Here is a 19,621-nt window from a genome sequence, read left to right as displayed (position 1 = left end):
ATACATAGGGTCTGTATCATGAATTTATTAAGGAAGTACAACAGATCGTGATAGTATTATTGATCAGATCACTTTTATTCAAGGTTTAAAATATCGATACGCCAGTAAAGGCGTATTGAACAATTCCGATAATTCTTTAAATTTCTTTCAAGTCCAGTTCGGAAGCATCAATTTAAGATTTATCCACCTCTTGAACTAATCAAAACTTCGATACACCCCCTATAAAGACATATAATATAATAATATGGGCGAATACATATGGATACATTGAACCTTGCTTTTACCCATCCATGATCCATCCGCCATGAAACATATTTTATTCATGGTACGTATATCATTTATTTTTGACTCCGCCACTGGTCCAGGTCCAGCCTCCTATTTTCTAAATAAAGGACAGGCGGCTAGTTGGACTTGGATGGACCATACCCCCCTATTCCTTTCCTTCTTCCAAACATAGCAATTCCCTAATAATTTGCTGAGGGGATATTCGTGTGTAAAGACAAATTTAACCCACTCTTTTTAAATTGTTATTGATTTCCCCCATTCATCAAATTATTATTATTATTAAAACCTAAAAATGAGACAGGAGGATGTTTTATTTACAAGTCAACAATTAAGATGGACAAAAAGCACCACAGCACATGCTTGGTTGGCTCTTGCCTAGTTGCCTTGTCCTACCTAAAAAACCAACTACCACCTTGAACGTTTGTGCGAGTCCTCATCTCTTTCATGTAATGATTCAGAGAGAAATGAGAGAGTGAAAGTGAACCCATTTAAACTCCTCATAGTCATACATCTTTTTCCGCCTCTCAAATCTACCCACTTCATCACTGATAATAATTATAACGCTACGACTAACTGATAAACTGGGAAAGTTTTATGTAACTATTTCATGGTTGACAAAAGCTTCTTGTATATATTATTTGGCCTTCTAGTGAAATTGCGACACGTGGCACCTCGTGACAACTAGGCAAACACCCTGGCAACAACTTGTCAAGTTGGTGTCCCCCCCGAGCACCGGTCTGGCTGGCCTAGCGCGACCTGCACATGGCCTACAGGCGGCCTACACGCGGCCTGGCGCGGCCTGCGTGCGGCCTACGCGGGACCTGGCACGGCTTGCGCAACCTGGCCCGGACACAGGCGCCGACCTGACAACCTGGCCCGAACACAGGCGCCGACCTGGCAACCTGGCCCGGACACCGACCCGCCGACAGACACAGGCGCCGACCTGGCAACCTGGCCCGGACACCGACCCGCCGACTGACACAGGCGCCGACCTGACAACCTGGCCCGGACACAGGCGCCGACCTGGCAACCTGGCCCGGACACCGACCCGCCGACAGACGCAGGCGCTGACCTAACAACCTGGCCCAGACACAGGTGCCGACCTGGCAACCTGGCCCGGACACCGACCCGCCGACAGACACAGGCGCCGGTCTGGCAACCTGGCCCGGACACCGACTCGCCGACTGACACAGGCGCTGACCTGACAACCTGGCCCAGGCGCCGACCTGGCCGCCTGACACAAGCGCCAGCCTGACAACCTCGAGGAGTTCATCACCGTACCCCGGTTCTGACGGGATATGACGTCTTACCGTTTAAAGGCTTTCCAGCCACCTAACCCGCGAGGGCACCACTATATAAGGACTCCGACCCCCAAAGCCAAGGAGGAGGAAAAAAAGGATGGTAACCCCCGCTCTCTAGTTCTCTCATTTCTCTCCAAGCCCTCTGTAATCAGAATGCTAACTTAGGCATCGGAGAGTCCCCGTCGGGAAAATACCCCCGGGTCCTCTGATTCAGTTCTCGCAGGTCCCTCAGCTCTCGCCGCCTACAGAGGAGAGAAAATCACCTCACGCGGAGGGTAGTCGGGTTGCGCTGCACCAGGGAGCTCCACCATCCTCTGAGTTGCAGGCCGCCTAGGAGCAAGTCAAGTGACGAGTCCACCAGGCAGTTCGCCACTAGGCAGTTCGCCCCCAGGCAGTTCGCCACCAGGCAGTTTGCCCCCAGGCAGTTTGCCACCAGGCAGTTCGCCCCAGGGAGTTCGCCACCAGGGAGTTCGCCACCAGGGAGTTCACCACCAGGCAGTTCGCCCCCAGGCAGTTCGCCATCAGGCAGTTTGCCCTCAGGCAGTTCGCCACTAGGCAGTTCGCCACCAGGCAGTTCGCCCTCAGGCAGTTCGCCACCAGGGAGTTTGCCCCCAGGCAGTTCGCCACCAGGCAGTTCGCCCTCAGGCAGTTCACCACCAGGGAGTTCGCCCCCAGGCAGTTCGCCACCAGGGAGTTCGCCAACAGGCAGTTCGCCACCCGACAGTTCGTCACCAAGTAGCTCTCCACCAGGGAGCTCGCCACCGGGCAGGTCGGCCCCAGGCAGTTCGCCACCAGGGAGTTTGCCACTAGGCAGTTCGCCCCCAGGCAGTTCGCCACCAGGGAGATTGCCACCAGGCAGTTCGCCACCTGGCAGTTCGTCACCAAGTAGCTCTCCATCAGGGAGCTTGCCACCGGGCAGTTCGCCACCAAGCAGTTCGTCACCAAGCAGTTCTCCCCCAGGGAGTTCGCCACCAAGTAGCTCATCACCAAGGCACGTCACGACCGGGTCAAACAACGAGGTACTTAGCCAAAAAATTTATCCATCACAAAAAATGGTATGTGACCAAAAACGGTTACATCAATTGGCGCCGTCTGTGGGAAAATGCTACAAAAAGCTAAGTTCTCATCCTACAAAAGCTAAGTTCTCATCTTACCAAAGCTAAGTCCTCACTTTTTTTTGAAGCTATCGCATTATAGTTTACATTTTTTATGAACTCAAAGACTATGTAGGGAGCTAACAGACTAAGTAGCTCTACCAACCTTACATTCAATTCAGATAATGCCTCATCAGTCCTCTCCGCAAGGTTCCCCCTACAAAGATGAGCTCTTCGTGGCTTCCACAGGAGTTGACGGCCAACAGACTACATAGGCGCCCTTACCGGTCGAGCCTTCCAAGGCTCCCGTGTGAGATGGCGACCTAAAGTTAGTAGTGCTGCCCCCGAAGGTCGAGCTCCTAGTAGCTTCAACACAATCATAGCTCGACACCTCACAGGCAAAGCCTACGGGCCACATTACTGCTTAAGACCCGGTTGCCTCTTCGGCACGGGCAAAGTCAAAAAAGAGTAGACTACGAGTCACTCCCAAAAGCCTACGGGCCACATTACTGTTTAAGACCCGGTCGCCTCTCCGGCATGGGCAAAGTCAAAAAAGAGTAGACTATGAGTCACTCCTAAAAGCCTACGGGCCACATTACTGCTTAAGACCTGGTCGCCTCTTCGGCACGAGAAAGTCAAAAAAGAGTAGACTACGAGTCACTCCCAAAAGCCTACGGGCCACATTACTGCTTAAGGCCCGGTCGCCTCTCCGGCACGAGCAAAAGTCAAAGAAGAGTAGACTACGAGTCACTCCCAAAGCCTACGGACCACACTATTGCTAAATATCCAGTCGCTTCCTCAGCAGGAACAAAGTCAGCAAAGGTGAACTATAAGTTGCCCCAGAGCCTAAGGGCTACACTACTGAAATGGTGGAGACCCCCTCGCCTTACTAGCAGCTCGCCACATACAGGCAGCTCCCAAAGCCTAAGGAGTTGGATCAAAACTTACTAGCTCGTCGACTTATGGGCCAAAAGAAATCTACTCCCTTCACTGAGTTACTCTCAGCTCGGGAGTGGGGGGCAATTGATGAGGGCAGATTTGGCCCTCCAGTGAAATTGCGACACGTGGCACCTCGTGACAACTAGGCAAACACCCAGGCAACAACTTGCCAAGTTGGTGTCCCCCCCCCCGGGCACCGGTCTGGCTGGCCTAGCGCGACCTGCACGCGGCCTACGCGCGACCTGCACGACCTGGCGCGGCCTGTGCGGCCTGCACGACCTGGCCGGATCAGCCTGCCACAAGCGCCGACCTGGCAACCTGGCCCGGACACAGGCGCCGACCTGGCAACCTGGCCCGGACACAGGCGCCGACCTGGCAACCTGGCCCGGACACAGGCGCCGACCTGACAACCTGGCTCGGACACAGGCGCCGACCTAGCAACCTGGCCCGAACACCGACCCGCCGACTGACACAGGCGCCGACCTAACAACCTGGCCCGGACACCGACCCGCCGACAGACACAAGCGCCAACCTGGCAACTTGGCCCGGACACCGATCCGCCGACTGACATAGGCGCCGACCTGGCCGCCTGACACAAGCGCCAGCCTGACAACCTCGAGGAGTTCATCACCGTACCCTGGTTCTGACGGGATATGACGTCTTACCGTTTAAAGGCTTTTCAGCCACCTAACCCGCGAGGGCACCACTATATAAGGACTCCGACCCCGAAAGCCAAGGAGGAGGAAAAAAAGGATGGTAACCCCCGCTCTCTAGTTCTCTCATTTCTCTCCAAGCCCTTTGTAATCAGAATGCTAACTTAGGCATCGGAGAGTCCCCGCCGGGAAAATACCCCCGGGTCCTCTGATTCAGTCTTGCAGGTCCCTCAGCTCCCGCCGCCTAAAAAGGAGAGAAAATCACCTAACGCGGAGGGTAGTCGGGTTGCGCTGCACCAGGGAGCTCCACCATCCTCTGAGTTGCAGGCCGCCTAGGAGCAAGTCAACTGACGAGTCCACCAAGCAATTCGCCACTAGGCAGTTCGCCCCCAGGCAGTTCGCCACCAGGCAGTTCGCCCCCAGGCAGTTCGCCACCAGGGAGTTCGCCGCCAGGCAGTTCGCCCCCAGGCAGTTCGCCATCAGGCATTTCGCCCTCAGGCAGTTCGCCACCAGGCAGTTCGCCCCCAGGTAGTTCGCCACCAGGGAGTTCGCCCCCAGGCAGTTCATCACCAAGTAGCTCTCCACCGGGCAGTTCGCCCCCAGGCAGTTCGCCACCAGGGAGTTCGCCCCCAAGCAATTCGCCACCAGGCAATTCCCCACCCGGCAGTTCGTCACCAAATAGCTCTCCACCAGGGAGCTCGCCACCGGGCAGTTCGCCACCAAACACTTCTCCCCCAGGGAGTTCACCACCAAGTAGCTCAGCACCAAGGCACATCACCACCGGGTCAAACAACGAGATACTTAGACAAAAAATTTATACATCACAAAAAATAGTACGTGAACAAAAACAGTTACATCAAATTCCATTGTCTCTTTTCTCACTTTTCGGATTCTCTTCTCTTACAACTCTAAAGAGCTTTCCTGTGTTGGGTTTCAATCGAAACTTAGCTAGCTACAAACAGAATTCTTCAAGATTGCACCAACACACTTTGTCAAACAGATCCGACCGTCCGGCCGGTTCGATCAAATTGCGATATGGCCACGGCAGCCATATATGAATATATGGTATCATGCTTCTTCCACCAACATTGATTGAGTTGGGGTAGATTGGTCTCGCCATTTGTTCTCTTCAATGGTACCCAGTACCCACAACTTCTCACATGGGCATGCATTTCCTCTTACCTACCGTAAGCCAGAAGTCATAATCTCATAATCATAACTCGGTAAATAATAGAATGTCTTGGACTTAAAGAAAAAGAAAATTAGTTAGCACAGAATGGAAAAAAAAAAAATCGAATCAATCGATAAACAGCAGAGGAATAAAATGCCTTGGGTTTGTTTTATTTATTTATAACAAGGTGTTGAGATTTGGGAAACCAGTCGACATAAATAAAGATATACAAATCTTTTTCTTCTTTCTTTCTCCATCCAATTCGGCAAATCACAAGTACATTCATTCACGGGATGAATTATATTTAATTATTCCTCTTACACCTTCAAATTTCCACCACCTTTTTCTAGCAGCCACGTGTAAATTAATAATTATCGACCTATAAATTATATATATTATATATATTCTATCTACCATAATGATATAAGTAGGGAGGGAGGGAGGGAGGGTGGGTAACTTTAATTTAAACCGATAAGCCAGCTAGAAAGGCTACGCCGGTGGAAGGTAGCCAAGAGGATCCCGATATGAATTGGCCCACCGTGAATTTACTAGCCTCCACGGTAGACGTGATTACCCGGTAACCAGGCCATTTGACTCGAAGGCCCACGGCGGCGCCAGGACCGTAGTTCATGTACTCTCCGTAGTAGAGGGTGTCCAGTGCAAAAGTGGCGTTCCATTCCAGCCAGCCACGTGGATGGATGTGATCTCCCATGTAGGATAGCAGGTAGACGGTTCTGGAATAGAGCTTCCATGGACGGCCCAGATAGGTGGGGAAGTAGGCTTTGGATGCCTCGAGATCGGAGGTGGCTAAGATGCGGCAGTTGTGGATGGAGATTCCGGTGTTCTGGTTGGGATCCTTGCGGTTCTGGGCGGTGATGGTGTTCTTCTGCTGGTCCATGGGCTTCCGGGCGTAGATGGTGCAGTTCTGGAGCACCACGGCGGCGTTTCCGAATATGAAATCCACGGTACCGTAGATGTCGCACTCACGGTAGAATTGGCGTTGGGAGTGAACGTACAGTGTGTCCTGGTATCCTATGATGTTGCATCGATACACCACCGCGTGGTCCGCTCCTACACGCAGTGCCACTGCTTGGTGGTTCGACGGTCCCGCGTAATTCTCGAATGTCATGTCCCGTGCGATGAATCCAGCTCCAGTCGCCGCTATATATATTTATCAATATCAAATCAACGGTAAGGATCAGCCTAACAACTGGCAATAAATAATATAGTGGGCTTTTTTGGGCCTCTTAGGCTTGGGCTTTGTGGGTGAACTTCTACTTACCGAAGGAAGCGGTGTGGAAGGTGGTATATTTTTCGAAGACGTTTTTTCCACCGGTAATGACGGTTTTACCCCTTCCGTCTCCTATAAACATCAAGTTGGTCTTTTTCCTGCCCACCTTGAGATTACTTTCTTCGTACCTGGAACAATTATTATACATGTCAGTTCTCAGCCAACCCAATTTCTTAAAATTAATTAACTATTAAAATCACAAATTAATCTGTGACCACGGTCTCTCTCACATAGAAGAGGAGTCCAAGTAGTCATAATCATGCATACATACAGTAGTAATGGTAATGGTCGGTCTCCCACTCTCCCTCGACTCAACACCACTAGTCCACTTAGAAAGGCAAAGGATCAAGTATGAAAGAAAGTGGTGAAGTAGGTAAAAGGTGGTCTAATTTGTATTGTCCTCGAAAGGTAATTAAAAGGCTAGATTAGGGGTATTTATGTTACTTTGCAAAATGATAAAAAAAAAAAGGAAAAGTTCACTGCTTACGTTCCTGCCTTGACGTAAATGATAGTACGGCGGTTGCTGTGCTCCGGAACGGCCTTTATCGCCTCGGTAATCGTCTTATACGTTCCGGTGCCGTCCTTGGACACCACAATGTCCGCCTGAATGGAAGAAACCGGCATCTCCAGCAACCTCCGCTCTCTTCTCGTCAGCCATGCCGGCAGCTCTTCCTCCGTCTGGAAGCTGCTTTCCGTCATCAATCTCCGCTTGTTTTGTATCGGAATACCAGAGAAATCCTCGTTCCCACTTGAAGACGCGAAGATCGCCAGACAATTGCTCACCAGCTCCGATATATCGCTCAACCTATTCTGCATCTGATCCTTCACGTTCCCGCTCACATCACTCAGTCCTTCGTTGCAGGTGTCTTGATTCGTCAGTGCCGCGCTCAGCCATGTCATCACGTCTTCGGTGGACCCTACCCCCTTCCCGCCACCTTGTTCCGGTGGCGCCACCGAGTTTAGCGACAGCGACAGCTGGTCCATTGAATCCTCCAGGAGCTCCAGGCAGTCCTCGTACGCCGACCGAGCAAGCGCATCCATTGCTACGTTAGCTATCTCCGATACGCCGTACAATGCCTTCCCAACTCGTTGGAGGGTCATGTTGAAGGAGATGTGAACGAGGTCTCGGTCGCCGGCGGCGAGAGCCCCGGGGAATTCAACCAGTGAGTTGATGCATAGATCCGGGTACCTCGTCTTGCTGCAGGTGCGGGAGATGGCTTGGGTGGGTCGTTTCCGGACGGGGGACAAGGCACCACTGGAACCCTTCGTTCGGAGTCCAACCAGGAGTCCAGCAGAGATCACTGTGGCGACGACGAGGAGGACGGAGAGGAGAGCTAGGACAATGAGCTTGCGCTTTCCCCTCGCCTTCGGCGGTGGCCCGGGCGTGGGTTCTATTTCGAGTTGGCTCAGAGTAGATTCAGGAATAGAACCTACAGACTCGGATGATCCTAGGCGGCCGTAGCCCATTTTCTTCTAAACCAAAGATATAACAGAAGCCAAAAGACGGGGAAAAGTGTTTGTGGTTTGGTTGTGCGTGTTTTTGGGTTTGAGAATTGGAGAAGGAGAGAAAAATCTGGGGAGAAAGTGAAATGAAGATGGGTTGTAGAACAGAAGAAGCTAAGACTATAAGATAGAAGAGAATTGTGAGAGAGGGTTTTGAGGGATTTTATATAAGTTAGTGAGGTTTGTGACTTTGTGAGGGGATGATGGATTAATAGCAGTTGGTGTGAAGTCTATGTCCAAAGGCATGCATTAGCTGTCCTCCTCTACTCTACAAACAGGAGCGCTGAGGAGGAGACGAGGAGACGAGGAGACGAGGGGCACGGCCCCCACTCGCCACTCAGTCACCACTCACCAGTGTGTCCGTCTTTGGACTCGTGGTGGGTGTGACCCAGACCCGTGTCACACACTCATCTGGGCCTGGGGAAAGCCTTTAGAATTAGAAAGCTAAGTAAGAAGAGAAATACATTCTCTTGGTCTTGGTAAATACTAAATACAACTCGGAGTGAGTATTTCTCTTGTTCTTATAATATTATTAATTATGATGAGTGATGGATGACGCAAATAGAAATGGATAAGAGAGTGGAGAGACCAAGAGGACGTACATAGAGAGATCAGAGATCCCACAGCAAAGGAGAAGCTTACGACCAGAAAAATCCAAAATGCCTGGCTGATAATAATCAATCGATGAAAGATTAAAAGATGGTGTGTTTTGGAGCGGATTAAACTTAGAAAAAGAGGAGAGAAAGAAATCCACGTTGGAGCGATTCTGTATTGTACTTTGGCTCGAGTTATAATTTGGTTCCAGATTTTAAATTGTGATAATTTAATATTCAAATTTTTAAAATATGACAATTAAGTATTTAAATTTTTAAAATGCGATAATTTAATATTTGTCATTAATCAATTTGTTAATCAGTTATTCAGTTTTTTTGTTAATATTTGGATGATTGTTAAAGAGAATTAGATAATATTCAAAAGATATTTTAATTTTTTAAATATCACTTAACAACTAATTAATAAACTGATTAGCGACAAGTACTGAAAACTAAAAATCGTCACTTATCGGAAATTTTCCTCATTGTTTTTTCTTCTGTATTACCCTCTTTTTTTTTTTTCTGTTTCAGCAATATGCAGTGAAACAACTTTAACGAGTAACGACGACGGATGGGATGAGTCCACCACCACCTGCCCTTGAGGTTATTATAGTAAATTGCAAAATGGATGATAGATACGTGAGCAGACAGATAGACTGTACTTAGATGAGAGATGCGAGAGAGAGTCCACCGACAGCACATCGATTCGTCGACGTCTGAATTTGAAAACCCCCAAAACTCTACACTTGGGATTTGGGAGGTGCCTCTTATTCCATTTTTTTATTATTTTATATTAGGAAAATTTTTTAAATTATTTTTATGATTTAGCTAATTACTTTAAAGTTTTCTTACAATTATCTAAATCTAAAACCTTTTTACCATTATGGACTATTTTATCAAAAAAAGAATACAAGTCAAAGGGGAGGGTAGAGGCACAGAGACTGTGTACCAATGGGACAACCCCGCTGCAAAAGGGAATGAGGGGAGGGCAGAGGCATAGGGACTGGAACGCGATTCCGTTCTCTCATGGAACATGGCCTCCGAAGCGGGATCTGCTCCTCACCCTCCCCTTTGACTTGACTTACATTTACCGTCTTTTGAAAACATTTCTCGTGAATAATGATTAATAATTACGCAAGATGTTCACAATGCTGAGACGCCTGTGAGGCGCCACATGTGAAGAGCAGATCCGGTTTCATGGCTTCCTATTGACTAGAAATGGCCTCCTGCACGTTTACAGTTAAATGCCCAAATCGTGTTCCCTTAATTTTTTTGGATTGAACTCTAATCTCGGCAAGTGTTCAAACAAAAAGATAGAGAAATATTTTAGGTTCCGTTTGATTTGCAGGATTAAGATTCTGGAACTGGAATCAGAACGGGCTATTTTGATTTTAATTATTTGGTTGGACAGAATTAGAATTAGAATGAGCTACTTCGATTTCAACTATTTGGTTGAAAAAATAAAAAAGTCCTACTGATTCTAATTCTTATTTCCATTCCTATCTGAATCAAACAGATTATGGGAATAAACTATTTCGATTCCAATTTCAACTGCAAACCAAACAGACTCTTAATTCATCTTTTTGATTTGGCCTCTGTAGCTGATGGATAAATGGAGCGTGCTTAATTAACACTTACATGGTCTTCAAGAATCATGACTATGATTAATTTGATTTGAAGAGAAGTCCATAAACTCACTCTATACATTTCTAAACTGGAAGTTTCTAGCCAATTAATATTCTGAATGGGAAGACCGCTTCTTTCAGAGATAGAGTTAGGGCTGTAAATAAGTCAGATCAGATCCGATTTAAATCTGATACCAATTCGTTAAGAGGCGAATTCAGATATTCCTCTTGATCTTAATAAATTGGATCGAATCGAAAAAAAAATGATCCGTTAATTTAACAAATCGAATTTGAATATTAACTGATCTGATCCATTGTGACCCGATCCAATCCCTTAATTATAAAATATTTTATATTATATATATAATTATATATAATTATATTATATAAATAATATAATATAAATAACATAATATAAATATAATTCTAATTGGGAATCAGATATCCGATAATATATTTGAATTCGAATTCAAATCATGCTTTTGAAAATCCGACGAATCCTTATCAGATTCGGATCAGTCGAATTTTCTTGATCGGATATGCCGAGCACTGGTGATTTCTTGGACCAAATTATTTCATATTCAATGCTTGCGTCGCGAGTTTTCATTTTAATAAATTAATTAATTAGATTTGATTTCTCACTTATGAGATGATTTTTCATGTGACTAGATTTATATGAATTCACAGGCGTAATTGACACGTGGTGGGCTTACTGGAATATATGAACAAATAGCCAACCCAATGAGTCCTCAACTTGGTGGATGATTCGATCGGCCACATCATTCATCAATATGAAGTTAGAAAATATATATGAAAGTGTTGTCAAGCTTTCTAATGGAGCTATGAGGTGAAGGGTTTTTTGGCAGCATCTTGTTATTCGGACCACTTCCAGGTGGTCGATGATTCAGAAGTCGAAGTGGAGGATTTTTGTTGGATGAGGACTTGAATGTCGAACTGGGGGTAAATTGGGTGTTGAGGTAGGTTGATTGTTGAGTTGGGTAGTTCTTCACATAGAAACGGAGTCTTGCTATGAACTATTCCTCGTAAACAACGATCTTGTTTGACTCATGATCCGAGGGGTATTGACCCAAGGGAATGTTGTACACATGGTTATCAGGGAACTGGTAGTGGGAAGCTAAGGCCTACAGCCTTTCAGTAGTCATAGTGGAAGGGCTGAAGCAATCCGGCTTCCGGCTAAGATGCGAGGTGGATGCCCCTGTTCGGACACCTCGCGGTATTGACCCGACGTGTCCATCATATCCGAAGTGAAATCCAGATCTTTAATCGAACCATTTGCCCCGGTAGGACTGAACTCTTCAACATAGGGTGCGGTGCCCACCTCGGCCCTGGCGGACTCATCGCTCCCATCAAGAAGGCTATCTATACTATGGCTAGACATATCAGACTAGAAGGAAAAAAGACAACAACAAAAGTAGAGAAAAATGAACTCACTGAGAAGATCGTAGGAAGCGAGATGACCTCAGATGCAAGGACAAATGACACTGATCTGGAAGACTTGAGCACGACCTCAACAACTCGACCACACAGTTTACGGCAAGAAAAATGGGCCCCTTCGGCCCCTATTTATAGCCACCATAACCGAGGTTAAATGGCCAAGATTTGCATGATCCAACGACTCCTATGAAAATCGGCTACACGCCACCCAAGGTTGAAATCAGTTGAGCACGCGTTTTAACGTCCACGGAGTTTATAAACGATGTGATGTCTGCGCATACCTAATACACAATCTGGGTCATTTCCTAGTCGAGCCAAGTGGTCATACAGGTCCGACCGAAGATCTGCCCTCCGTACCATCTAGACATCGTGCCAAATCCACCTGGGCTTGTCATGAACTCCCCGCGGCGGGTCAGGACCTCTGGCACGAGGAGTGGGGGGCAATTGATGAGGGGTGATTTGGCCCGACCTAGTAAGTAAAGGACACGTGGACACGACCTGCCAGCAGGTTGACAACTCAGCAAGGAGAGCCTTGTCTACAGTTCGAGAGCCCAAGTGTTCGGACACCTTGGTACCAAAGCTACTTCGGCACCCGAGTACTGAAGTGACACGTAATCGACTCCAGAAGCTTCTCAGCGAACTCTAAATCTCTCGGGATCACGCCGCATAACAACAGGTCTTATCCTCTCCCCGCCCGGATCGGAAGGTAACAATAAACTTCATTGACTGATACGTTACTCTCCTTCTAAAGTTGAATAGTTCCCATCTACGTGGGCCGAGGATCTCGGAGCCGTTTCGTGGGACCTACATCAACTCAACTATATAAGGGCATCGGCCCCCAAGACCCAGGTACGCGCGATTAAGTGCATTCTAGCTCTCCTGTTTCTCAAACTCTCAACTCGCAAATCACAGTTACTGACTGAAGCATTGGAGTGACCTTGCCGGGTTAGCCACCCCGGGTTCTCTGAGCGACCTACTTGGCAACAAACGTCTGAACTACCCTACAACTAAGAGCATCCAGCTCGCGCACCATCACTATGTATGATTGAGTGCGAAGATAGGGGCACAACTTGGGTGGGTTCCAATCGACAATTTGTTAAAATTTGAATGAATCCGACTCAAAAGCGATCCAAAATTTTCAAATTAGACACCCATTTTGTGCTATAAAACAGTTTTAGGGCATGGCTAAAACAGTGAATCATGACCTTGGATTTTATGGATTTTTGTTTTAGTATGTATACATACGTATATGTACAGAGGGTGGAGTCAAGAAATTTTTATGAAAGGGCCAAAACTTATGAATGGATCATAGGAAAGGGCAACCATTGGGTGAGAAGTGAGGAAAGGGAGAAAACTCACATATTAAGGGTAGGGATTTTTGGACCACATGGGGGGCATGGTTCCCCTGGTCCCCCGAGGATCCGCCCTTGTATGTACATAAATGAAAAGATGGTTATGTAAAAGTATATACATAAATTCTTTCAAATCTAATAAACTCACTCAAGCCCAATTGGTCCAACCTGACCCTGCTCAAGCCTAAGCCCCAACTTCAGTTGTGTTTGGTTGAGCTTGGGTTGCACCTGAGTTGATAAATTTGCACTTAACCTTGAGTTGAGCCAGGCTTAAACCCGAGCTTTGCACCCATAGGGTTGGGCTTTCAACCCAATCCAACCTGCCCGAGTTGCACCCCTATTAAATAGACATCAACAATAACAACAAAATGAAAACTACATCAAAATAGTAAGTTATGATAAGCAGAGGCTTAACATAACAATTCAGATCTCTTACCCACAAAATGTTTCACATTCATACAATGCCAGTGTCTTGTGAATATGGATATTTTTCTTTTTATTTATTTTTTTTGTTTCAAGACTGCACAACAGGGATAGCCCATCCCCAAACCCGTAATTCCCCCCACCCACCCAGGTGCAGGTGGGATTTGATCCCAAGTCTCTACTCGGCAAGAAATCTTACCAACAAACCGGTTGGCACCTTGCTTGTGAATATGGGTATGGGAACAGTTTGTAACTAAGAGATCCGGAGTTGGTAGGTGAAAATAAACACCTCAAAGTTTAGATGCTATTCATACTCTCTAGCTAAGGCCTAAATCCAATGTTTCAACCAAAAGACATTTTTTATTTCAGATTTTGAGGTTAATTAAGTGGAGTTTGAGGGCGTGAAATGTTTTATAAATGATTAATGAAATGTGGTTAATTAATTCAATGCGATCTCATTTGGTACCTTGGTTCAATAATTCACAACAAAGGAGAGATTAAAGAAGATGTTGTTCATGGAATTAAAATATAGTTTGGACAAGATTGAGGGATTCATTAGGAATCTTATGACGATGATAATGATAATAGTAATAATAATAGATTTGTTTGCTGGTGTTTGAGATGAAACATTTTGAGAAAAACGATTTAAGAATGAGAGAATGACGGTTCAGAATTCTTAGGCTCAAAGTATAATTGTGATAGGTGCCGGTTTGGAATTGATACCAATTCATGAGCGGGCATTGGTGTATAAAATAGGGTTATTTGACATTTTAAATGTTTATAAGTTGCAGTAGAATTCAGAAATATACAATTGGCCTGTCCGTACTTTTCCGTTTAGGAATGTACCATTGTTATCAATAATGCTAATAAGCTTTTTATCATTTTCTTGTCTCTAATAATTTCAACTCTGTTGTTTTATATATCATAATCCGTAGCCCGGGTTTGCCGAAGTTACATCACTTACGTGGACACCATTCTCTCTCTCTCTCTTATTTTTTTTTGATATTTACATCATCTTCTTTTTCGATCGTCATTTTGGATGTATGTTGCTATCGCCCCAGCAAAGTTGCTGGGCCTCACATGATGTGTGGGTTTCTTCTGAAAACCCATATTCCAACTTTTTTTCTTTAATCTTTTCGTTTTTCCTATCTCTCAACTCGAGTGATTAAGCAAAAGCAGGGCAATGAGCATATGATGATTAATTGATTATATTAAGTGGTAGTTAAAAAGGATTCTAACTTTTTCATCATTTCCCTTTCTCTTCTCTCCACTCTTTCATAATCCTTATCTTAGGTTTTGCTTTTCCAAAGAGATCTTCATAGGGAAGCATCGATCCTTCATTGGTTTTTTGGCTGTGTTAAAATTAAAGGACGAAAAACTTTTTAATTTCTTTTCTCATTCAATCCTGCTTTTTTTTTTATTTTATAATATAATTACACGTGGCAAGTGAGGAACTATATAATTCAATTTTGAAAATGGGTCCACACGAGTAACAACCACCGCTGAAAACGGATAATTAGAGTGGACTTGTGGTTGATTCATGTGGCCTCGCTTCAATCTTCATCACTCATCCCTACTTGCCATGAATGCATGGCATCAACCATGGACCACTTCAATCACAATCCGAAGCTTGGTTTCATTATCTTTCCCAAATCCAGACCCCCAAAACATTGATTGTTTGTTTTCTGCATTTATTGTATGGAATTGATACAACCAGGTCCTAAACACTTCACCAAAAAAGGGGGAAAGAAGAACTTTCAATGAATTTTATTTGAGGATGATGGGAGTTTTACTATATCCTTTCCAACTTATTCCTCATTATAATTTTTTTGCCTTTGTGAAAAGAAGAAGATTACCAAGTGGGTATATTTCGTTTTCCATGAAAAAGGAAATAACAAATTATGGAAGATAACGATGCTAAATTTTTCCAATATGAATTTCCCATGACATGGGAAAATTAAAGGCGGTACGTAACAAGTGATAACCAATCACCTCTTAATTGATCATATATTCATTTTTTACTATACGCAACAAAAACAATCCAATTAATTAGGGATAGGGGTGGGTTCCAGTCAAATAGACCGAATCAAATATTTGGCTATTCGAACTTAGCTTACCAAAAAAACATAAGCCTTTAAGCATGGTTTGAACTGGAAAGTTGAGCTTGAGTTTGGTTTGACTCTAAAGCTTGTAAGTTCGAACTTGATTCGGCTCGAGCTTGATTGTAAGCCAAGCTAAAAATATATATTTTTTTATTTTACTTATAAAAATTAGTCATTATTATATATAAAATATTATATATATATATATATATATATATATATATATATATATATATATATATATATGAGATTTGCGAGCCTTATGAGCCAAGCTATATTAGGCTCGAGTTCAACTCAACTAAAAAACAAGTTAAATTCGGCTTTTCACAAGCCAAACTCAATAACTTGTGAAAGGCTCGATTCATTTCCACCCTAATTAGAGAGTGCTTTGATTGGTACTTGTGTGTGTGTGTTTTCAATGTTGCATTTAAGCCCCGTTCGTTTTTCGGTAAGTTACTTACCAGGTAAATGTAGCTATCTGAGTAAGTTTTTCATGAGAAACACTTACCCGGGTAAGTGCATTTACCCATGTTTTTTTATTTCTCATGTAAATAAGGCAATGAATATTTTAGCCATAAAAATCCATTATTAAAAAGGGCATTTTTGTCCCATTCAAGTGATGGCAACTTTCCTCCAAGGTGAAAAAGTTATTTAACTAAAGTTATTTTCTCAGGTAAGTGATACTTAGGAGCATAAACTTTCTCTGATCCCCACATAAATTTAAAAAAAGAACATGAGATTCTTAGTGAATGGGAATTAAAATCTCATTGACTAACTTTTCCCCTCTCCGAAAAAAGAACGAAGATCGTATTGCTGACACTATTTTGCTTTTTTTTTAAACAAAAACAAAAACAAAAACAATTGTCTTATATATATGCAAAAACACCATTGTAAATAGTAATTATGAAGTGGATACACTTTAACACTACTTTGACATTTCAGCAAAAAACAGGAACAGTTTCCTGAGTTGTCACATTCAAATTAAAGCCAACAATAATTCGTTTAGTGACAGAACTAAAATTATTAATTTAACAGGGCGTTGCTGATATATAATCGAGCTTATATATATATATATATATAAGGAAATATAAACTATTGCCATTAATAATTTTATTTTTATATGTAAATATGTGATGATATTCCAAATTTTATTTTTTTTTCTAGATTAAAAATGAAATATAAAAAAAAGGAGTGGGATAGAAAGAAAAGTGAAACATTCCATGTGATGATACGGACATGTGATGCTGGATGCTGCTACCGGAGGCAATGACCACCGTTAAGTTATCTTCAATGATTGATATCCTTGTTTTCCCGACCCTAACCTATTGCCGTTAATAATAATAATAGTAATAGTAATAATAATAATATTATGATCACAGAATTATTCCGTCAAACTCACGGGGAGTGATAACAGCTGTCTTTGAAATTGAATGCGATGGTGCAAATAAATAATAGAGAAGTCAATGTTACTCTCAGATCAGTCAACGCTTCATATACGGAGCTAAAAAAACTAAAAAAAAGGGTAAATTAGAAAGATTCCTCTGTGCTATGAGGTCTGTGACAAAGACCTCCCTTTACTTTGTTTTGTGACAAAGACCTTTTCTATATTATGATCGTGAGACAAAGACCTCCTTCTATTAGTCTTCTATCCAAAAAAACCATTACAATATTTTTTCATCCTCATATTACCCTTGTAATAACTAGAGAAAAGCACTGTTCACCTTCCCCATATCGATATTTCATCAAACCAAAACCGATAAGAACGAAAGATCCAACTCCTCTCTTTTCACCAAAAGAAGAAGAAAAAAAAGAATTCCTCTTCTTTGCCAGCATATTGATACTAGGATTATAGTTCGCGATCTGGGTTTTCTAGAATGGGGAAGGAGAAACTAATGGAGCAGATATTCTAGCTGAAGCTCACATCGAAATTGCTGGTTAGGCAAGCGAAGAAGTGTGAGCAAGAAGAGAAATCAGAGAAGGCCAAAGTAAAGAAAGCGATTGAGAAGGGCAACATGGATGGTGCAAGGATCTATGCTCAAAACGTGATCAGAAAGTGCAATGAATAGCTCAACTATCTGCGCCTCGTATCCCGCCTTGACACTATACTAGCACGACTCAAGAGCCAGAGCAACCTGCAGACAGTTGGGAAGTCGATGAGCGGAATAGTGAAGTCACTTGAAGGGGTGCTTTCTGTTGGGAACATGGAGAAGATATCTCAGACCATGGATCGATTCGAAAAGGGTTTTGTAAACATGGAGGTGCAAGCTAGTTTCATGGAGAAGTCAATGGCGTGCACCGCAACTCTGTCAAATCCTGAAGAGGAGGTGGGGTCCTTGATGCAGCAAGTAGCTGATGACTACGAGTTGGAGGTGATGGATTGATTTTTATTGATGTATCGATTTTTATTGACGAAGTACCTCGTCATTTGGTTCGTTTCCAAGTGGCCGATGACTCAGGCCGAAGTGGAGAACTTTGGTTGCCGAGCTGAATCGAGCTGGGTAGGCTAGGTGGCGAGCTGACTATAGGGTCGAGTTGCCTATGAGGTGCCGAGCTGTCTGTGAGGTGCCAGGCTGGCCAAGTGCCGAGTTGCCTTTGGCGAGCTGGATTGATGAGTTTCATTGCTCTTTAGAGACCTACAAGGAACCAAATGTCAGAGGACCCGGGGTGGCTAACCCGGCGAGGTCGCTCCGATGCTTAAGTCAGCACTCTCATAGTAGACTACAAGCTAAAAATCACACAGTATGAGAGCTAGAATTTGCTTACTTGCTTATTTGCCTACTTTTTTTTCCTGTCATTGGGGTTGGTGCCTTTATATAGGCCTTGCTCATGTACCGCCCCCGAGATCTCCGGGAGGTCGTGTCTAACTGGTCCGAGATCCTCGGAGGTAACTGCCATACACGTTGATCATCTTCCGGAACGAGGGCCAACCTCCAAGGATCGTGGGGTATGCATGTCGAGTTTGTCGGCGAGCACGTCTCGCAGGTCGCCAGGTCGGCGGCTGGGCCAGGCCGCTAGGTTGGACACCATCAACTTGGCAAGTTGTTGCCTAAGTGGTTCCGGGTGTCACCTATTTGTTTTGAGGTGCCATGTGTCACAATGTCATTGGAGGGCCAAATTCGCCCTCATCAGGAAGTATCTCTAAAACTCCCACAGGCCGGGAATAAAGCAGTTGAGCTGAAGGAGAAAGGAGCAGTAGTTTCTGAAGAGGAACTGAATAGGAGATTGCAGACTTGAAAGCCAAAGGCTAATCTCTCTCTTTCTCTCTCATCAAATGATCAAATATGAGTATGACCATGTTTGATGAGTTGTTTCTAACTTTCTGTATTTGCTAGTATCTTTAGAATTGATTAGCAAATTAGCAATCAAAAATTCATTTTTATAAAGAAATTTTATTCTGTTAAAAAAAAAGCATTCAATAAAGAATCTCCGAGCTCGGGACTGTAATTGGTATCGATCTTGGGACGACTTATTCCTTTGTTGGTGTCTACCGGAATGGACACATTGAGATTACAAGAATGATCAAGGGAATCGGATCACCCCCTCGTAGGTTGCATTTACAGACACCTAGCGTCTCATTGTAGAGGCGGCCAGAATCAAGCGTTTCTCAATGGCAAACGGACCATCTTTGATGTTAAGAGACTTATTGGGAGAAAGTAAAGAAGAGAAGAAAGGAAAAAAAAATAATTTAAATAGGTTTTAAGAGAAAAAGGACAAAAAACGAAAATTGAAAAAAATTAGTAGGGTATTTTGATAATTTAACGCATTCTGTCATCTGATTTAACGATCAAAGGGAGTCTTTGTCTCACAGAGGTTTTTGTTGTAAAACAAAGTATA

At 44.2% G+C, this 19,621-nt stretch overlaps 1 protein-coding gene and 1 pseudogene across 1 annotated transcript; one reads left to right on the top strand and one right to left on the bottom strand.

The window, feature by feature from the left end:
* Positions 1 to 5,588: 5,588 nt before the first annotated feature.
* On the bottom strand, positions 5,589 to 9,045 carry LOC104604796 (putative pectinesterase/pectinesterase inhibitor 61). The gene is made up of 3 exons (XM_010269331.3): positions 7,222 to 9,045; positions 6,726 to 6,862; positions 5,589 to 6,604 (listed from the first exon to the last, which is right to left on the bottom strand). The coding sequence occupies exons 1-3, from the start codon at positions 8,199 to 8,201 to the stop codon at positions 5,907 to 5,909; spliced, it is 1,815 nt and encodes a 604-aa protein (XP_010267633.1). The 5' UTR covers positions 8,202 to 9,045; the 3' UTR covers positions 5,589 to 5,906.
* Positions 9,046 to 17,661: 8,616 nt separating this feature from the next.
* Positions 17,662 to 19,021, top strand: LOC104604827 (ESCRT-related protein CHMP1-like; annotated as a pseudogene).
* Positions 19,022 to 19,621: the final 600 nt, after the last annotated feature.

The sequence above is a fragment of the Nelumbo nucifera genome, chromosome 1, assembly GCF_055504915.1.
Source record: "Nelumbo nucifera cultivar China Antique chromosome 1, China Antique-T2T, whole genome shotgun sequence".
NCBI lineage: Eukaryota > Viridiplantae > Streptophyta > Magnoliopsida > Proteales > Nelumbonaceae > Nelumbo > Nelumbo nucifera.
Note: the sequence above shows the minus strand (reverse complement) of the source record. Positions and strands in the feature narration are given on the sequence as shown.

Bases quoted from the DNA above. Each gene is read 5' to 3' on its own strand.
- LOC104604796 (XM_010269331.3), bottom strand. From the start codon at position 8,201: ATGGGCTACGGCCGCCTAGGATCATCCGAGTCTGTAGGTTCTATTCCT. The intron at 6,863-7,221 runs GTAAGCAGTGAA...TAATTGTTCCAG, and splicing joins ATTTACGTCAAGGCAGGAAC to GTACGAAGAAAGTAATCTCA. The intron at 6,605-6,725 runs GTAAGTAGAAGT...AAATATATATAG, and splicing joins CTTCCACACCGCTTCCTTCG to CGGCGACTGGAGCTGGATTC.